Below are 14,658 nucleotides of genomic sequence, written 5' to 3'. Positions count from 1 at the left end.
ACCCCAGCACAGCCCAGCACACCCCAGCACAGCCCAGTACACCCCAGCACACCCCAGTACACCCCAGTACAGTGATGCTGCAACGTGCACAGAGTTAGAAACTCGACCTCCAGCTGCAAACCCGCTGGATTCCCTCCTTCCCATGGGAACAGGGCGGGAAGGAGCAGGGATGCTCCTCCAGCTGCCTCCTTGAAACAGCGACAGACAAGCCCAGAGAACGCGATTTTCTGAGTCCCAGTGCCCTCCATCTGCCAGCGCCGGGGGACACTGAATTATTCATGACGCTCCGCCAGAATAATCCCGTCTAAAAATAACTCCTCTGCTTCAAAGACGCCCGGAGCACTTTTAACCCCGAGTAGTATTTTTGTCTCCCGGCTGTGACACGGCAAAGCCCTAAAAATCAGCGGTTCCTGCCCACCCACTGCTCTGGAACCGCGGGGCTGTGGGAGCACAGAGAGGGGGATTTTTTTCACCCTTTCAAGCCTCAGGTTTGAAGTTCGGAGGAGAAGCGGAGCTGCACATCTCGGCTGTCCAAGCAGAGGGCACTGCTGGCTCAGGATTCGAGCCGGGGCTCAGGGGTTTAAGTCAATCCTAAAGTCCTGCTGGCACAGCAAACCTCTGCCTTAGTAGATATCGCTGCAGCAGCAGCTGAGAAACAGAAACCACCTTTCCATTTAATCCCCCCGGTTGCAACCTTTCCACTTAATTCCCAAAATACCAGGAGTAACAGGTTAAAAATGGTGATAAACCCCAGTTGAAGAGAACAGTGACACAGAGCACCAAATGGATAAAATGAGGGGAAAGGGAGATAAATATAGATAAATCGAGCCCAGGAGGTGCCAGCCAGCCCCACTTTGGGGGGCTCAGCCTTGTGATTCTGCTGCTTGCACTTGTCCCATCCCCATGTCCTTCCACCCTGCCCACCCCCGGCTCCATCCCAGAGCCACAGAGCAGGTTCTCCATGAAAACTTCCTCAAGTTTAATCTCATCTTTTCATATTTTTATATTTCCATCCCGCGGATTCGGAAAGAAAACACCTTTTCCTGCTTTCCCACCCCCTTCCCCCTCATGATTATTAGACAGCCTTGGAGAGGGAATCTGTTCCTCTCACCCTCCAGAGTTCACTCTCTGCCACCAATTCCATTTTCTCTGCCTTTTGTTTTGTTCCGCTGATGAAAAAGGACAGAAAGCAGCTGGGGGAAAAGCAGAGGATGTAGAAAACCCTTTAAAGTTCGGCTCCAGCTGCATGAAAGCATTCACAAACTCCTTAGAGGTGTCTGTACGTGTGCTCCGTGCTTGCAACACCTCCTGCCTCCACCTCGCTCGTTACTCCCTTTATTCCCGTTATATCCCAATTATTCCCGGAGTAAATATTCTCATTATTTGAGCCCTTTAAGAACAAAACCTCCCGGCAGGACAGGAGCGCTGGAGGGGGGGGTTGGCTGCCCCATCATGCCCCTGGCAGGCAGAGTCGGGTTTCCAGGGCTTCGGATGCTCCTCCGACATCTCATCGGGATCTTGATGCATCCCAGAAATCAGATACCCCCAGAAATCCCGCCGTTCAACCCCGCCGGCGGCTGGGAGCAGCTTTCTCCTGGTTTCCCCTAACCCGGTTAGGAGGAGCAGTAATGTCCCTGCGGAGCTTTAACCACATTAACTCCCCGCTCCGAGAGCAGCCGGGCATCGATGGTGGCTCGCGATGGATCCTCCCCGTCTCCTTCCCGGGAATTCCCAAGGGGCAGCTCCCGAACGTGTCCATGCCCAGCCCCGCAGGAAGGGCCTGAGCCCTCCTGGATGTCTGGGAAAGCTCCTGGACACAGGGCAAGGAGCAGAGCTGGGGCTCAGAGGAGCAGATTTTGGCAAGGGAGAAGCTGTGGGGGCGATTTAGGAGCCTCATCCCAACCTCTGGATGCTTCCGAGGCTGTTCTGCCAGCAAGGGAGGGCTGGGTGAGACCCAGGATGGTCACTGATCTGAATTAATCATTTAATTTTATTCACTAATAATTTTATTAATTCATCAATAATTTTATTAATCACTACCTATTACATAATATATTATTATATATTATTATATATCATGGTATTGTTGTATTTTATTCTTATATTAAAAAATAAAATAGAATTAATAAAATATTTGCTATGTTATGCTTAGTGCTAAATATATAATAATTAATGAAAATGTCATGAATAGAAAATAATCAATTAAAGACTCGAAGTTAATAAACTGGATTAATCGTGCTAAAATCCATTTCCCTCCACTCTTCCACTGAACCCACCCCGCGCTGCTCCCTCCGCAGGTCCCGAGAGCCAAATCCAGCCTCGCCATTAATCTCGGAGTCATTAGGGGAGGATGAAGGTACTTACCCCAATTCCTTCCTGCTCGTCTCGATCCCAGCCAAGCATTTCGCGTCGGCGCCGCCGCCTCCCGCCAGCGACGAGGTGTAAAGTTACCGCCTGTTTGCTCCTTCCTTGCGGTGTTTCCAGCCCCCAACGAGCCATTTTAGACGTGGCAATGAATCCAGCCGGGAATTGGGAAGGCACTGGGCGGGTGGGACACAGCCCCGGGCTGGTAACTTAATTATACAATAACACCGTAAGCTATCAGAGCTAATAATATATAGAAAATAATATAAGTAACATGCCAAAATAAAGTAAAATAAAATAATGATTGTTATAAATAACAATACCCCTCAAACAGCCCAGTTAACACCTTAGTCCTTTTTGAAAGACTTCACTTGAAGAGAAGGAAAACTTGAATTCCAGTGCTGCGATTCCTGTGCTGGAGAGTCCTCCTGGCGTTTACTCCTTCGTTTGGGGGTCAATTTTTAGCACTTCGGGGACAAAGGAAACCCCCAACCCGGACTTCGAAGGGTTTTTGTCGGGTAGGATCATTTCAGGCCGTGGTTTGTCGGGGAGGGAACTGCCCGGGAAGAGTTGGGTGGGCAGGAGGCTCCAGCCGGGGCTGGTTCCATGAGCTGCAGCGTCTCTCCTCTGCTGGATCAGGAATTTTGGGGTCTGGGAAGCAAGTGCAACAACCCATAAAAGGCAAAAAAAGCCGTCTGAGAGGAGGGTGGGTGCTCTCCACAGGGCAGAACCCCCGGAGCAGGGCCTGGGCTTTGGCCCCCCCCCGAAGGGATCCAGCAGATGCTGAAGGGATGTTGCACCACGAGCCCACAAATTCAACCCCTCCCGCTGCCAAACCCTCCCAGGGAGGTGGGCTCGGGGTTTCCCAGGTTGTGTTCAGCCGTAATTCCCACTTTACGCTGGAGAACAGGGATTGTGGGATCGTGGAAAGGGACCTTAAAGGCCACCCCCGCGTGCAGGGATGTCCCGTGGGGGTGAGTGCACGTGGGGGTAAAATCAGGGAGCACAGGGGTTGGGAATGAACCCGGGTGTTCCACAGGAATTAGGGCCGACCTGGGGGGATCTGAACCACGGAATCACAGAGTCACTGAGCTTGGAAAAGACCTCTGAGACCATCGAGTCCACCCTGTGACCCAATCCCACCTCGTCACCCAGCCCATGGCACTGATGCCACATCCAGGCTCTGCTTAAACCCCTCCAGGGACGGGGACTCCTCTCCCCCCTCCCTGGGCAACCCATTCCAAGGGCTGATCGCCCCCTTTTCTTCCTAAAAGCCGTGCTTCTGGGCCCTTTTGTGCCCGAGCCACTGTATTTATTTTCCCTGCCGTCCCAGCCCCTCACTTCCTCGCCTGCATTTGGGTGGTTTATTTATTCAGCCCCCCCTCCCAGCCCGGTTTGGCCGCTCCGGTGCTGCGGGAGATACCGACCCAGCCCAGACACAAACGAGCCCTGGCTCTGTCAGGGCTGTCAGCAAACACCAGCGCCTGAGGCCGGCCAGGAATTTTAATTGAAATCGCCGGTCCCTGGGCTCAGATAAGGCCCGGCATCACCCCACGGGGGACCACGAGCCCACCCCGCTCCCCAAACTCCCGCGGGGTGCCCTGGCCCCGCTCCGTGCCCTGGCACGGGTCTGCCGGCTCGGTGCCCGCCCGAGGCAGCACTGGGACATCCTGGGAGGGAACTGGGAGGGAACTGGGAGAGAACTGGGACCCGGAGCTGTCCCCGCGTCGCGAGGGCTCCTCCAGCGTCCCCCCCACCGCCCGCAGGAGCTTGGTGGTCTGCGCTCCTTATCAGCCCTTATCTCCCGAAGCCGCTCGCTAATGTGACCTTAATGGAGCTAAATCGACTCGATTTGTTTTATTGCGGCTTAGCCCAAACCCCAACAGCCCTTTCCAACCCCCCCCCCCTTCCCTCTTCCCTTGTTTTGGAAACACGGAGGGAAGGGGCTGCTCCTTCCTCGGAGCTCGGGGGGGGCAGTGCGTGGGAAGCCGGAGCATCCCGGGCTGCAGGGAGAGCCCTCCGGGGGACTGTCCCTCCTTCCCCTGCTCCCTGCGACCCCCGGGGACCCCCCCCGAGCCCGGTGGGCCGGCGGGGGCCGGGGGTGGTGCCCGGCCCGGTGGCTGCGGGAGGGTCCGAGGCGGGAGCGGGGCTGGGAGCGCTCGGTGGCTCCGGCACCCCCGCTCCCCCCGGCCCCGGGAGATGCTGCCCACCCCCTTCTCGGTGAAGGACATCCTCAACCTGGAGCGGCCGGAGGCTGCCGGGGGCCCCCGCGCCCCCTCCGGACCCCGCAGCGCCCGCAACCCCGACGGGGAGGACGAGCCGCCGCCGCGTGAGTGACCCTCGGGGCCGGGGGGGGCGGCGGGGCGGGGGGGGACTCCCCTAAAGAGAGGGACAGAGAGACCAGGAGGACCCCACGGAGCTGCTTTCGTTCCCCCGGAGCAGAAAACCGAGAGCAGCGGAGCCGCCTCGTTGCATCCTCGCACTCCCCTTCCCGCCGCTCCCGGTGGTCCCCGTCGCGGGCCACGGCCAGTTTCCTCATTTTCCCCCTTTTTTTCCCTGTGATATGTTCGGGGGAGGGGGATTTCAGGGTATTTTCGGGGCATCCCGGTGAGCCCCGGCTCCCCAGCGCATCCCCCGTGCGCCCCCGGCGCTCCGGCTGCCCCGGGGGAACGGAACGGCCCCGGAGGTGGATACAGCTGGAAGGGGATGGATATGGGATAGAACTGGGGGTTTTTCTGCCCCAAATCGCCCACCGCCACCCTTTCCGATGACAAAGCCCCCCGTGCCGATGTTCAGTGGATTGTCCCCCCTCGGAACATTGAGGCGCTCCCGGGGATGCTCCGGAGCGGTTCCCGAGGGGGGATCGGGCGTGTCCCCCCTTCTCCCCGCTGCCAAAATCCCGCAAAGCTTCCTTCGCTCGTGTTTCCCCAATTCCCGGCGGCCGCGGAGCGGAGGAACGGGGAAACCAGTAGGAGCAGAGCGCGAGCACTGGGCGGCACTGGGATCCAGCGGGAGAGAGCGGGAGAGGGCGAGAGGAGCCCGGGGTGGGCTCTGCCCGCTCCGCACCTGCATTCGGAGCCCTCCGACCCCCCATTTCCCCGCAGAATGCCCTGGAATTCCCGTAGGAATACTGGGAATTGCCTGCCGGGCAACCCGAGCGCATCCCAAGAGCCGGGAAGCGGCTGCCGGGAATGATCCCGGCTCCTCGCGTGCCACGCGAAATCCCAGCAAATCCCAAAAAAAAACCCGAACCAGCGACTCCTTGGAGTCTTCTCCCAGAGCCAACAGTTTTTCCTCCTTCGTTCCCAACTCCTTCGGGTTTTTTTTGTTTTGCTGGGATTCGCAGGGATGTGGGATCCCCCTTTCCCTGCATCCTGGAGGTCTGGTTTCCATCCCTCCCGTGTCCCACTTTCCCTGTGCCCCTCAGGCTGGAGCTGCCCAGGGCGGCGCTCCCAAAATATCCCAGGAATCCTTAGGAGGCACCAAAAGCAGCCGCTATCCAGAATTAATGGAACAGCCTAATTCTATCCAAAAAAAAAAAAAAAAAAAGGGGCGGGAATTTCCTTAAATTCCCGTTAAACATCACAGGAAAGTTCATATTAATTTATCAACTATCAGCCTTAAATTTATTAGTTTATCAATTTATTGATTTATCGACTATCAGCCTTAAATTTATTAATTAATCAATTTATTGATTTATCGACTATCAGCCTTAAATTCATTAATTTATTAATTTATCGGTTTATCAACTATCGGTCTTAAATTTATTAATTAATCAATTTATTGATTTATCGACTATCAGCCTTAAATTCATTAATTTATTAATTTATCGGTTTATCAACTATCCACCTTGTGTTTATCAAATATCAGCCTTAAACTTATTAATTTATCAACTATTAGCCTTACATTTATTAACTTATCAATTTATTGATTTATCAACTATCGGCCTTAAATTTATCGACTACCAGCCTTCAATTTATGAATTTATTAATTTATCAACTGTCAGCCTTAAATTTATTAATTTATTAATTTATCAATTTATCAACTATCAGCCTTAAATTTACTAACTTATCAATTTATTGATTTATCAACTATCAGCCTTAAATTTAGTAATTTATCAATTTATTGATTTATCAACTCTCAGCCTTAAATTTATCGACTACCAGCCTTCCATTTATTAATTTCTTAACTTATAAACTCTCAGCCTTCAATTTATTAATGTATTAATTTATCAACAATTGGCCTTAAATTAATCGACTATCAGCCTTAAATTTATTAACTTATCAATTTATCAGTTTATCAACCATCAAGCTTAAATTTATCGACTACCAGCCTTCCATTTATTAATTTATTAATTTATTAATTTATTAATTTATAAACTATCAGCCTTAAATTTATTAATTTATCATTTATCAACTATCAGCCTTAAATTTATGGACTGTCAGCCTTAAATTTGTTAATTTATCAGTTTATTGACTATCAGTCCTAAATTTATTAATTTATTAATTTATCAGTTTATCAACCATCAGCCTTAAATTTATCGACTACCAGCCTTCCATTTATTAATTTATTAATTTATTAATTTATTAATTTATTAATTTATTAATTTATTAATTTATAGACTCTCAGCCTTAAATTTGTTAATTTATCAGTTTATTGACTCTCAGCCCTAAATTTATTAATGTATCAATTTATCAGTTTATTGACTATCAGCCCTAAATTTATTAATTTATCAATTTATCAGTTTATTGACTATCAGCCCTAAATTTATTAATGTATCAATTTATCAGTTTATTGACTATCAGCCCTAAATTTATTAATTTATCAATTTATCAGTTTATTGACTATCGACCCTAAATTTATTAATGTATCAATTTATCAGGTTATCAACCATCAGCCTTAAATTTATCAACTTATCAATTTATTGTTTACTGATAAACAAATTTATCAGCCTTAAATTTGTTAACTTATCAGTTTATCAACCATCAGCCTTAAATTTAGCCACCATCAAACTCCAGTTTATTGATTTGTTAATTTATCCTCTGCATCAGCCTTATTCCCGAGGGATGCTGTTCCCGGCGGAATGGGAACGGGGATGGATTTGGGGCTCACTCCGCTGAGTTTTTTTTGCTTCTCTGCAGGGAAATGTTCGCTCTCCCTCCCCTTGGAGGGGGAGGAGGAGAAGAAAAGCCCCCCCAGGCAGCGGCAGAGGAGGAAGCCGCGGGTTCTGTTCTCCCAGGCTCAGGTTTTCCAGCTGGAGCAGCGATTCCAGCGGCAGAAATACCTGTCGGCTCCGGAGCGGGAGGAGCTGGCGCGGCTGCTCCAGCTCAGCCCCACGCAGGTGAAGATCTGGTTCCAGAACCGGCGCTACAAGAGCAAGAGGCAGCGCCAGGACAAATCCCTGGAATTGGCCGCCCACCCCCTGCCCGCCCCGCGCAGGGTGGCGGTGCCAGTGCTGGTCAGGGATGGCAAACCCTGCCTGGGGGGTGCCCGGCCTTACCCGGCCTTTGCCAGCCTGGCTGCCGGCCCTTATTCCTGCCGCTCCTGCTACGGCTCCTACGGGGCTGGATTTGGGGGGGGTTATCCCGGGGTGCCCCCCGGTGCCACCCCCGGGAGCGTGGGAATGGCCAGCGCTGCCCAGCTCCCACCCCCGGCACTCAGGGGGGGACTCAGGGCTGGCAGGTGGAGGTGAGGATGAGCCAGGAGCCAAATCCAAAGGATTCCCACCAGCCTGGGCAGCGGGAAGACTCCAGCACCCTTTCAACAGAGGGAAAAGTTCGGGAAAAGCTCCCTGGAAAAAGCTGGGGAAAGCTCCCTGGAAAAAGCTGGGGAAAAGCTCCCTGGAAAAGCTTGGGAAAAGCTCCCTGGAAAAAACTCCCTGGAAAAAGCTGGGGAAAAGCTCCCTGGAAAAAACTGGGGGAAAGCTCCCTGGAAAAAGTTCGGGAAAAGCTCCCTGGAAAAAGCTGGGGAAAAGCTCCCTGGAAAAAGCTGGGGAAAAGCTCCCTGGAAAAGCTCGGGAAAATCTCTCTGGAAAAAGTTCGGGAAAATCTCCCTGGAAAAAGCTGGGGAAAAGCTCCCTGGAAAAAGTTTGGGAAAAGCTCCCTGGAAAATGCTGGGGGAAAGCTCCCTGGAAAAAGTTTGGGAAAAGCTCCCTGGAAAAAGCTGGGGAAAAGCTCCCTGGAAAAAGTTCGGGAAAAGCTCCCTGGAAAAGCTGGGGAAAAGCTCCCTGGAAAAAGCTCCCTGGAAAAAGTTGGGGAAAAGCTCCCTGGAAAAAGCTCGGGAAAAGCTCCCTGGAAAAAGCTGTGGAAAAGCTCCCTGGAAAAGCTCGGGAAAATCTCTCTGGAAAAAGTTCGGGAAAATCTCTCTGGAAAAAGTTAGGGAAAAGCTCCCTGGAAAAAGTTGGGGAAAAGCTCCCTGGAAAAAGTTCGGGAAAAGTTCCCTGGAAAAAGCTGGGGAAAAGCTCCCTGGAAAAAGTTCAGGAAAAGCTCCCTGGAAAAAACTCGGGAAAAGCTCCCTGGAAAAAGCTGGGGAAAAACTCCCTGGAAAAGGGGCGCTGCCACCCCAGCACTGAGACTTTGGGGAGCCAAGGACTGAGGGCATTATCTGTTTGTTTATTTATTATTAAACACGAGGATTTGGAGTCTGGCCCCTCCCAGCTCCCAGAGGATTTGCTCCTCCGGGATTTGCTCCACCAGGAAGGTGTGAACACCGGATTTCTTCCTAAGGACAACTGGAAAACACAAACACCACTGTGGTTTTTTATGGACAGCACTGAACGCTTTGACTGCCTCTAATATTTTGAAATATGTTTCTGGTTTATATGTCTTAATATCTCCCAGCACAGGTGTCCATTTCTGTCTTTATTATTATTATTATTATTATTATTATTATTATTATTATTATTATTATTATTATTGTTATTATTATTAATTGTTTGCAAATAAACCCCCAATTGGTAAAATGGTGTTTTCACTCTCGCCTTCCCCTCACTTTGTATTTGGAATTTTTCCATCCGTGGTTTTGGCACCTGAGCATCAAAAACCTGGCTCACATTAAAAAAATTAAACTCTAATTAAATGCTAATAATTATTGTAGAAAGATAATCACCTTGTGGTCCAAGCCAGGGAGCTCTGAAGGTTTAACTCCCTCTCCAAGGTTTATCCCTCTCCAAGGTTTATTCCTCTCCTTAACTCCTGACAAGTGTTTTCAGCTCTCCTGGTTTTTCTTTACTGCTAAAATGGGTTTGTAGGTACATTATGGGGCAGTTCCCAGGATCCCACTGGGGGTTGGTGTCACCTGAATGATCCCAACACCATCCCTGAGCAACCAAGAGGTCCAGGATTCCTAAATCAGGATCCAGCATCAAATGCCTTGATTATATTTATATATTGATTAGATTTATATAATATTTATTATATATTATTATATTATATATAATATTATATAGAATTCTATATAATATTATACAAAATTCTATATAATATTATATATATTATTATTATGTATATTTATATGTCTATCCCTATTTATTAAATTTATTTATTTATTAAATTTATTAATAAATAGGGATAGACATAAATTTATTAATAAATAGGGATAGACATTTATTAAATTCATTTATTAAATGTTGCTGAACATATAGTAATATTAATACATATTAATAAATATATTTATTAATAAATGTATTTATTAAATGCAGGAGAGTTGGATGTCCCAGTGACACAGGACAGGGGAAATCTCCCTTTTTCCACCCCTATCCCTGTTCCAGGCTTTTCCCCCCTCTTCCCACCTCATTCCCAAGGGCTTCTTATCCTCCCAAAAAGACTTGCAGGAGGCAATTAAGCTTTTATCTGCAATCCCACTCAGCCCCATCACTTCCCAAACGGGAAATCCCTGACACCCAGATCAAACCAGAAAATCCCTCTCGGGGAGATAACTCCTCTTCCTGCTGCTCCGAGGCTTTGGAGCACACGGAGCCCCTGGAAACGCCTGGATCCTGCCCCTTCTCCTCCCCTTCATCCATCCACACTCACTCAGGGATATCTCCTGGAATCAGCTGGGGCTCGGGGCTCTGTCCCAGGGGAAGATTCCACGGGAATTGCTGCTGGCACTGGGAAAATCCCTGGCAAACGGGAGCATCCCAGTGCAGGGGGCTTCTCCTGCCGGTCTGAGAGGTTTTCCTTGGAGCTTCAGCAGCAGAACGAGGCAAATCACAGGAAACTCCCCCAAATCAACACAGAAATCGAGGAAGGAAATCGCTTCCCTTGCCAGCTCAGGATAAAAAGGGTTGGAAATGGGAATTATGAGTGCAGGGGGAGTGTTTGGACAGCATTGGTGGGGTGGTTGGGGCTGTCCTGTGCAGCTGGACTCCAGGATTCTTTGGGATCCAACTAAACAACTCTGGGCATTCTGGGAAGGCACCATTTATTCCCCTCCGTTGTGGTTTGGGAAATGATAAACTGGAATGAAAGGATCCCTCTGGAAGGAAAGGAATTCCCTGTGGGAAGAGAAGCCCTTCTGCTGGGTCTGGAGCCTGGAATGGTCGTGGATGGACAATTGGCTGAGTCCCTGGGGGTGCAAGGGAAGGGGCTCTGCAGTGGGAAAACTGTCCCCCAAATCCAGCAGGGACCCTTTGGAACCCCCCCACCCTCCAGCAGCACCTTCCCCAACTCCTAATTCGCTCTCCAGAACCAAAATTTGGGGGTTGGAGAGTCACAATAAAACCCTTGGGCTGCAATTCCTCCCTAAATCTTCCCAAATTCCCATTTTCTGACTGAATTATTGAAGCTGCTGAGGTTTTCCGAGCATACAGTGGATACAGGGGGATATTTTCCAGGCCAGAAGGTTGAAGAAGGAGGGGGGGAAAAGGGCAGGATAAAGCAGAGTTTGGGACTGAGTTTGCACAACCTGCTCCAGGCTTTGGGCTGCTGTAACCAAACACCCTCCTGTAAAATCAACAAAGTCCTCAGGGGATTGCAAGGAAATCTATTGTTCCCCTTTTTAAGGTTAAAAAAACCCCCATGCCCAGGCTTTTCAGCTGAGGGGAAAAGCTGGGTTTGGGCAAGTTTTGGGAATAAAAGGGTTGACCAGTGCTCATTGCACCAGCAAAAGGACTCTGGAGTCACCAGAGCTATGGGAGGTCATGATATATTGAGATATATTGATATATTTGCAAGAGAAACTCTGGAAGAACAGCTACAAATAGAATAGATCCTGAGGAAAATAACCTGTTTTAACACTCGTGGGTTTTCTCGGATTTGGGAAGGCTTTACTCCTTTTGGGTGCCCCAGGCCTTGCAGGGTGGTGTGTAAAGGTCCTGAAGCTTCTTAAATCAACCCTGTCCCATCCCACAGCTGGGCAAGGAATTAGGCTGAGCTTTAGGTTTAAACCTTCCTGTGAACCCTCAGCCCTTTTCCATGTGAGGATTTGCCTCTGGAGCTGCTCCCTCTCTGTGTTCCATCTTCAGCTCAGCAAAGCGGGTGAAAAGCTCTTTGATGTTTTCCCCCTGTTCCCCAATATACTGAAAGTGGATCAGAGGGAAGAAAAACCCCTCCAAATAAATTAAAACCCACCCAACTCTTTCAGGTCTTCAGTTTTCCCCCCTGAAAGAGGCGTTTTCCCAAAGAACTCAGGGATAGAAATCATTCCTGTAAGGAGGAGGGAGCAGAGCTCTGTCTCTCTCTTCTCCCAAAAAACCTCAGTCTGGAAGCGTTTTGATCCCAAAATTCCCATCCTTCTCCTGGTCCTAAAAGCCAGGGGGTGATTTTGCAGCAGGGGAGGCTCTGGATCGCTGGGGAAGGATCCGCGTCCAGAGCCAGAGGGAGAAGCCAAGAGCCAAAAATGTGTCGGGAGCCAAGACACGAGGGAAGGGCGTAGACTCCGCCGGGGCTCTCCAATCAGCCCCGGGAGGCTTGGCTGCCTCCGGGATAAATCCAGGGCCGGGAGGGTGGGAAGGCAGCGAAGCTCCGGGCAGGGCCAGCGGGAGGAGAAGGAGGAGGAGAAGGAGGAGGAGGAGGAGGAGGAGGAGGAGGATGAGCGCCGGGGTGCTCCCGGGAGGGAGGCACAGCTCCCCCAGCAGAGCCCCGGCAGCGATGAGCCGGAACTCCCCGGCCCCCCAGCAACCCATCCCGGCCTCCTCCAGGCCCAGGACATCCTTCCTCATCCAAGACATCCTCTGGGATGGGGCGGAGCGCGGAGCGCGGCTGGACAGGGGCAGGAGCAGAGGGGTTGGCAGCGCCGGGAATGGGGAGAGCGGAGCGGCCCCGGCCGAGGGGAGGGAGGGCGGCTCCGACCCCGGGAACCACCCCGGGAGCCCCCATCCCACGGGAGCATCCCACGGCACGGGGACAGCCCGGGAAGAGGACACAGGTAAGGGCTGCGAGCTCCTGGAGGAGCCGGCGGGCTGGGAATGGGGCAGGGAATGGATCGGGAATGGGTCAGGGAATAGATCAAGGAATGGGTCAGGGAATGGGGCAGGGAATGGATCAGGAGTCTCTGCTGGGGTCAGGAATGGATCGGGAATGTCTGGGCTGGGATCAGGGAATGGATCAGGAATGTATGTGCTGGGATCAGAGATTGGATCAGGAATGGCTGTGCTGGGATCAGGGAATGGATCAGGAGTCTCTGCTGGGGTCAGGAATGGATCAGGAATGTCTGTGCTGGGATCAGGGAATGGATCAGGGAATGGATAAGGAATGTCTGTGCTGGGATCAGGGAATGGATCAGGAATGTATGTGCTGGGGTCAGGGAATGGATCAGGGAATGGATAAGGAATGTCTGTGCTTGGATAAGGGAATGGATCAGGAATGTCTCTGCTAGGATCAGAGAGTGGATCTGGAATGGCTGTGCTGGGATCAGGGAATGGATCAGGAATGGCTGTGCTGGGATCAGGGAATGGATCAGGAATGGCTGTGCTGGGATCAGGGAATGGATCAGGAATGTATGTGCTGGGATCAGGGAATGGATCAGGGAATGGATAAGGAATGTCTGTGCTGGGATCAGGGAATGGATCAGGAATGTCTGTGCCTGGCTCAGCCCAGGGACAGGATCCAGCCCTGGCTGCTGGATCAGACACACTTGGATCAAACCCCTGGAGCATCTGGGCAGGGGGAGAGGAGAGGGTTCAGGGACTGAGTGAAAACCTTTCTCCGGGTGCCTGAAACAACTCCAAGGTCTGAACCTGCCTAAAATGATGTTTAAAAACTCCCAGTCAATGCATTTCTACAATCCCTTGGGAAACAAATTCCCTTCTGATGCAGAAGATCTCAGGAAAGGCGGAATGCAGATCCCAACATCCCAAAACATGAGGTTTTGTGCCTGGTGTCCCTGTCCCTGCTGCAGCACAAGCCCATCCAGGGCTTGAGTGGGGGGGGATGGGGTGGGATTCAGCCTTTCCCTGAGCTAAAACAGCCAAAAAAGCAATTTTGAACTCCCTGGTGAGCAGATCCTGCTCCCTCCAACAGCCCCTGCCAGGGGAATCTTGGCTTTGCATCTCAATTCTATTAAAAGAAGTTCCTACATAAAAGCAAGTTCAGAGACAGCCCTCGGGCTGATTAATCCAAATAAAATCACTAAAAGCCACCCCAAATCTCCCAGGAAGTGTAAATGAGCCCAGCCCTGGTATTCCAGGGGGACAACCAGGATTTCCACCAGCTGGGAGCTGTTGTTTCCACCTCGAGCGTTGTATTCACACCTTGAGAAAATACACTTTAAAAAAATCACTGAAGGCCAACAAAAATTGGCTCGTTTCCATCCTGACAATGCACAGAAAGGAATTAACTGCACAAATAAAGGGAATTGAGAAGCTTCAGGAGCTCCAGGTGACACTTCCCAGTGATCCATCGGTGCCACGAGGGATAATCCAGAGGCAAACACTGGGATCCAGGGCCAGCTCCGCAGCTCCAGGTGGAAAGCCAGGCCTGAAGGTTTCAAACTGCCCTAAAATTTCTTGGAGTTGTGGGATGGAAAAAGGAGGGATTGGTTTTCAGTGCTTTCCACCTGCAGTCTGCTCCGAGCTGCTCTGATCCCCCACTCCTGAGCCATCCTCCGGAGCCTGAGGACTTGTTCTCAGGCTGGGAATCAGGGAATCAGGATTTTCCTCTGGGCACAGGAGGATATTTTAAAAAAAAAATGCCTAAAAATGTGAATTCTGCATTAAAAATCTCAAGAGCCTTTGATACCACACGGGACACAACAGAACCTTGGGGGTTTGGGGAGAACCTCCACCAGCACTGAAATGTGTTACATTCCAGGGATATTATTGCCTTCTATCCTTGTCCTATTCCTTGTCCTATT

At 50.5% G+C, this 14,658-nt stretch overlaps 2 protein-coding genes across 2 annotated transcripts in view; both read left to right on the top strand.

The window, feature by feature from the left end:
- Positions 1 to 4,563: 4,563 nt before the first annotated feature.
- On the top strand, positions 4,564 to 8,056 carry NKX2-6 (NK2 homeobox 6). The gene is made up of 2 exons (XM_027665176.1): positions 4,564 to 4,693; positions 7,506 to 8,056. The coding sequence occupies exons 1-2, from the start codon at positions 4,564 to 4,566 to the stop codon at positions 8,054 to 8,056; spliced, it is 681 nt and encodes a 226-aa protein (XP_027520977.1).
- A 4,295-nt stretch (positions 8,057 to 12,351) lies between these two features.
- NKX3-1 (NK3 homeobox 1) overlaps positions 12,352 to 14,658 on the top strand; it is a 3,162-nt gene continuing 855 nt past the window's right edge. Inside the window, exon 1 of the mRNA XM_027665183.1 lies at positions 12,352 to 12,732. Coding sequence (XP_027520984.1) covers positions 12,396 to 12,732 — 337 coding nt within the window. The 5' untranslated portion in view covers positions 12,352 to 12,395. The remainder of the gene's footprint in view (positions 12,733 to 14,658) is intronic.

Source organism: Corapipo altera, unplaced genomic scaffold, assembly GCF_003945725.1.
Source record: "Corapipo altera isolate COAL_440 unplaced genomic scaffold, ASM394572v1 171, whole genome shotgun sequence".
Lineage (NCBI taxonomy): Eukaryota > Metazoa > Chordata > Aves > Passeriformes > Pipridae > Corapipo > Corapipo altera.
Note: the sequence above shows the minus strand (reverse complement) of the source record. Positions and strands in the feature narration are given on the sequence as shown.

What these genes read in the sequence shown, in the direction of transcription:
- NKX2-6 (XM_027665176.1), top strand. Translation starts at nt 4,564, where the DNA reads ATGCTGCCCACCCCCTTCTCGGTGAAGGACATCCTCAACCTGGAGCGG. An exon ending in GGAGGACGAGCCGCCGCCGC is followed by an intron (nt 4,694 to 7,505) that starts GTGAGTGACCCT and finishes GCTTCTCTGCAG; the next exon opens with GGAAATGTTCGCTCTCCCTC.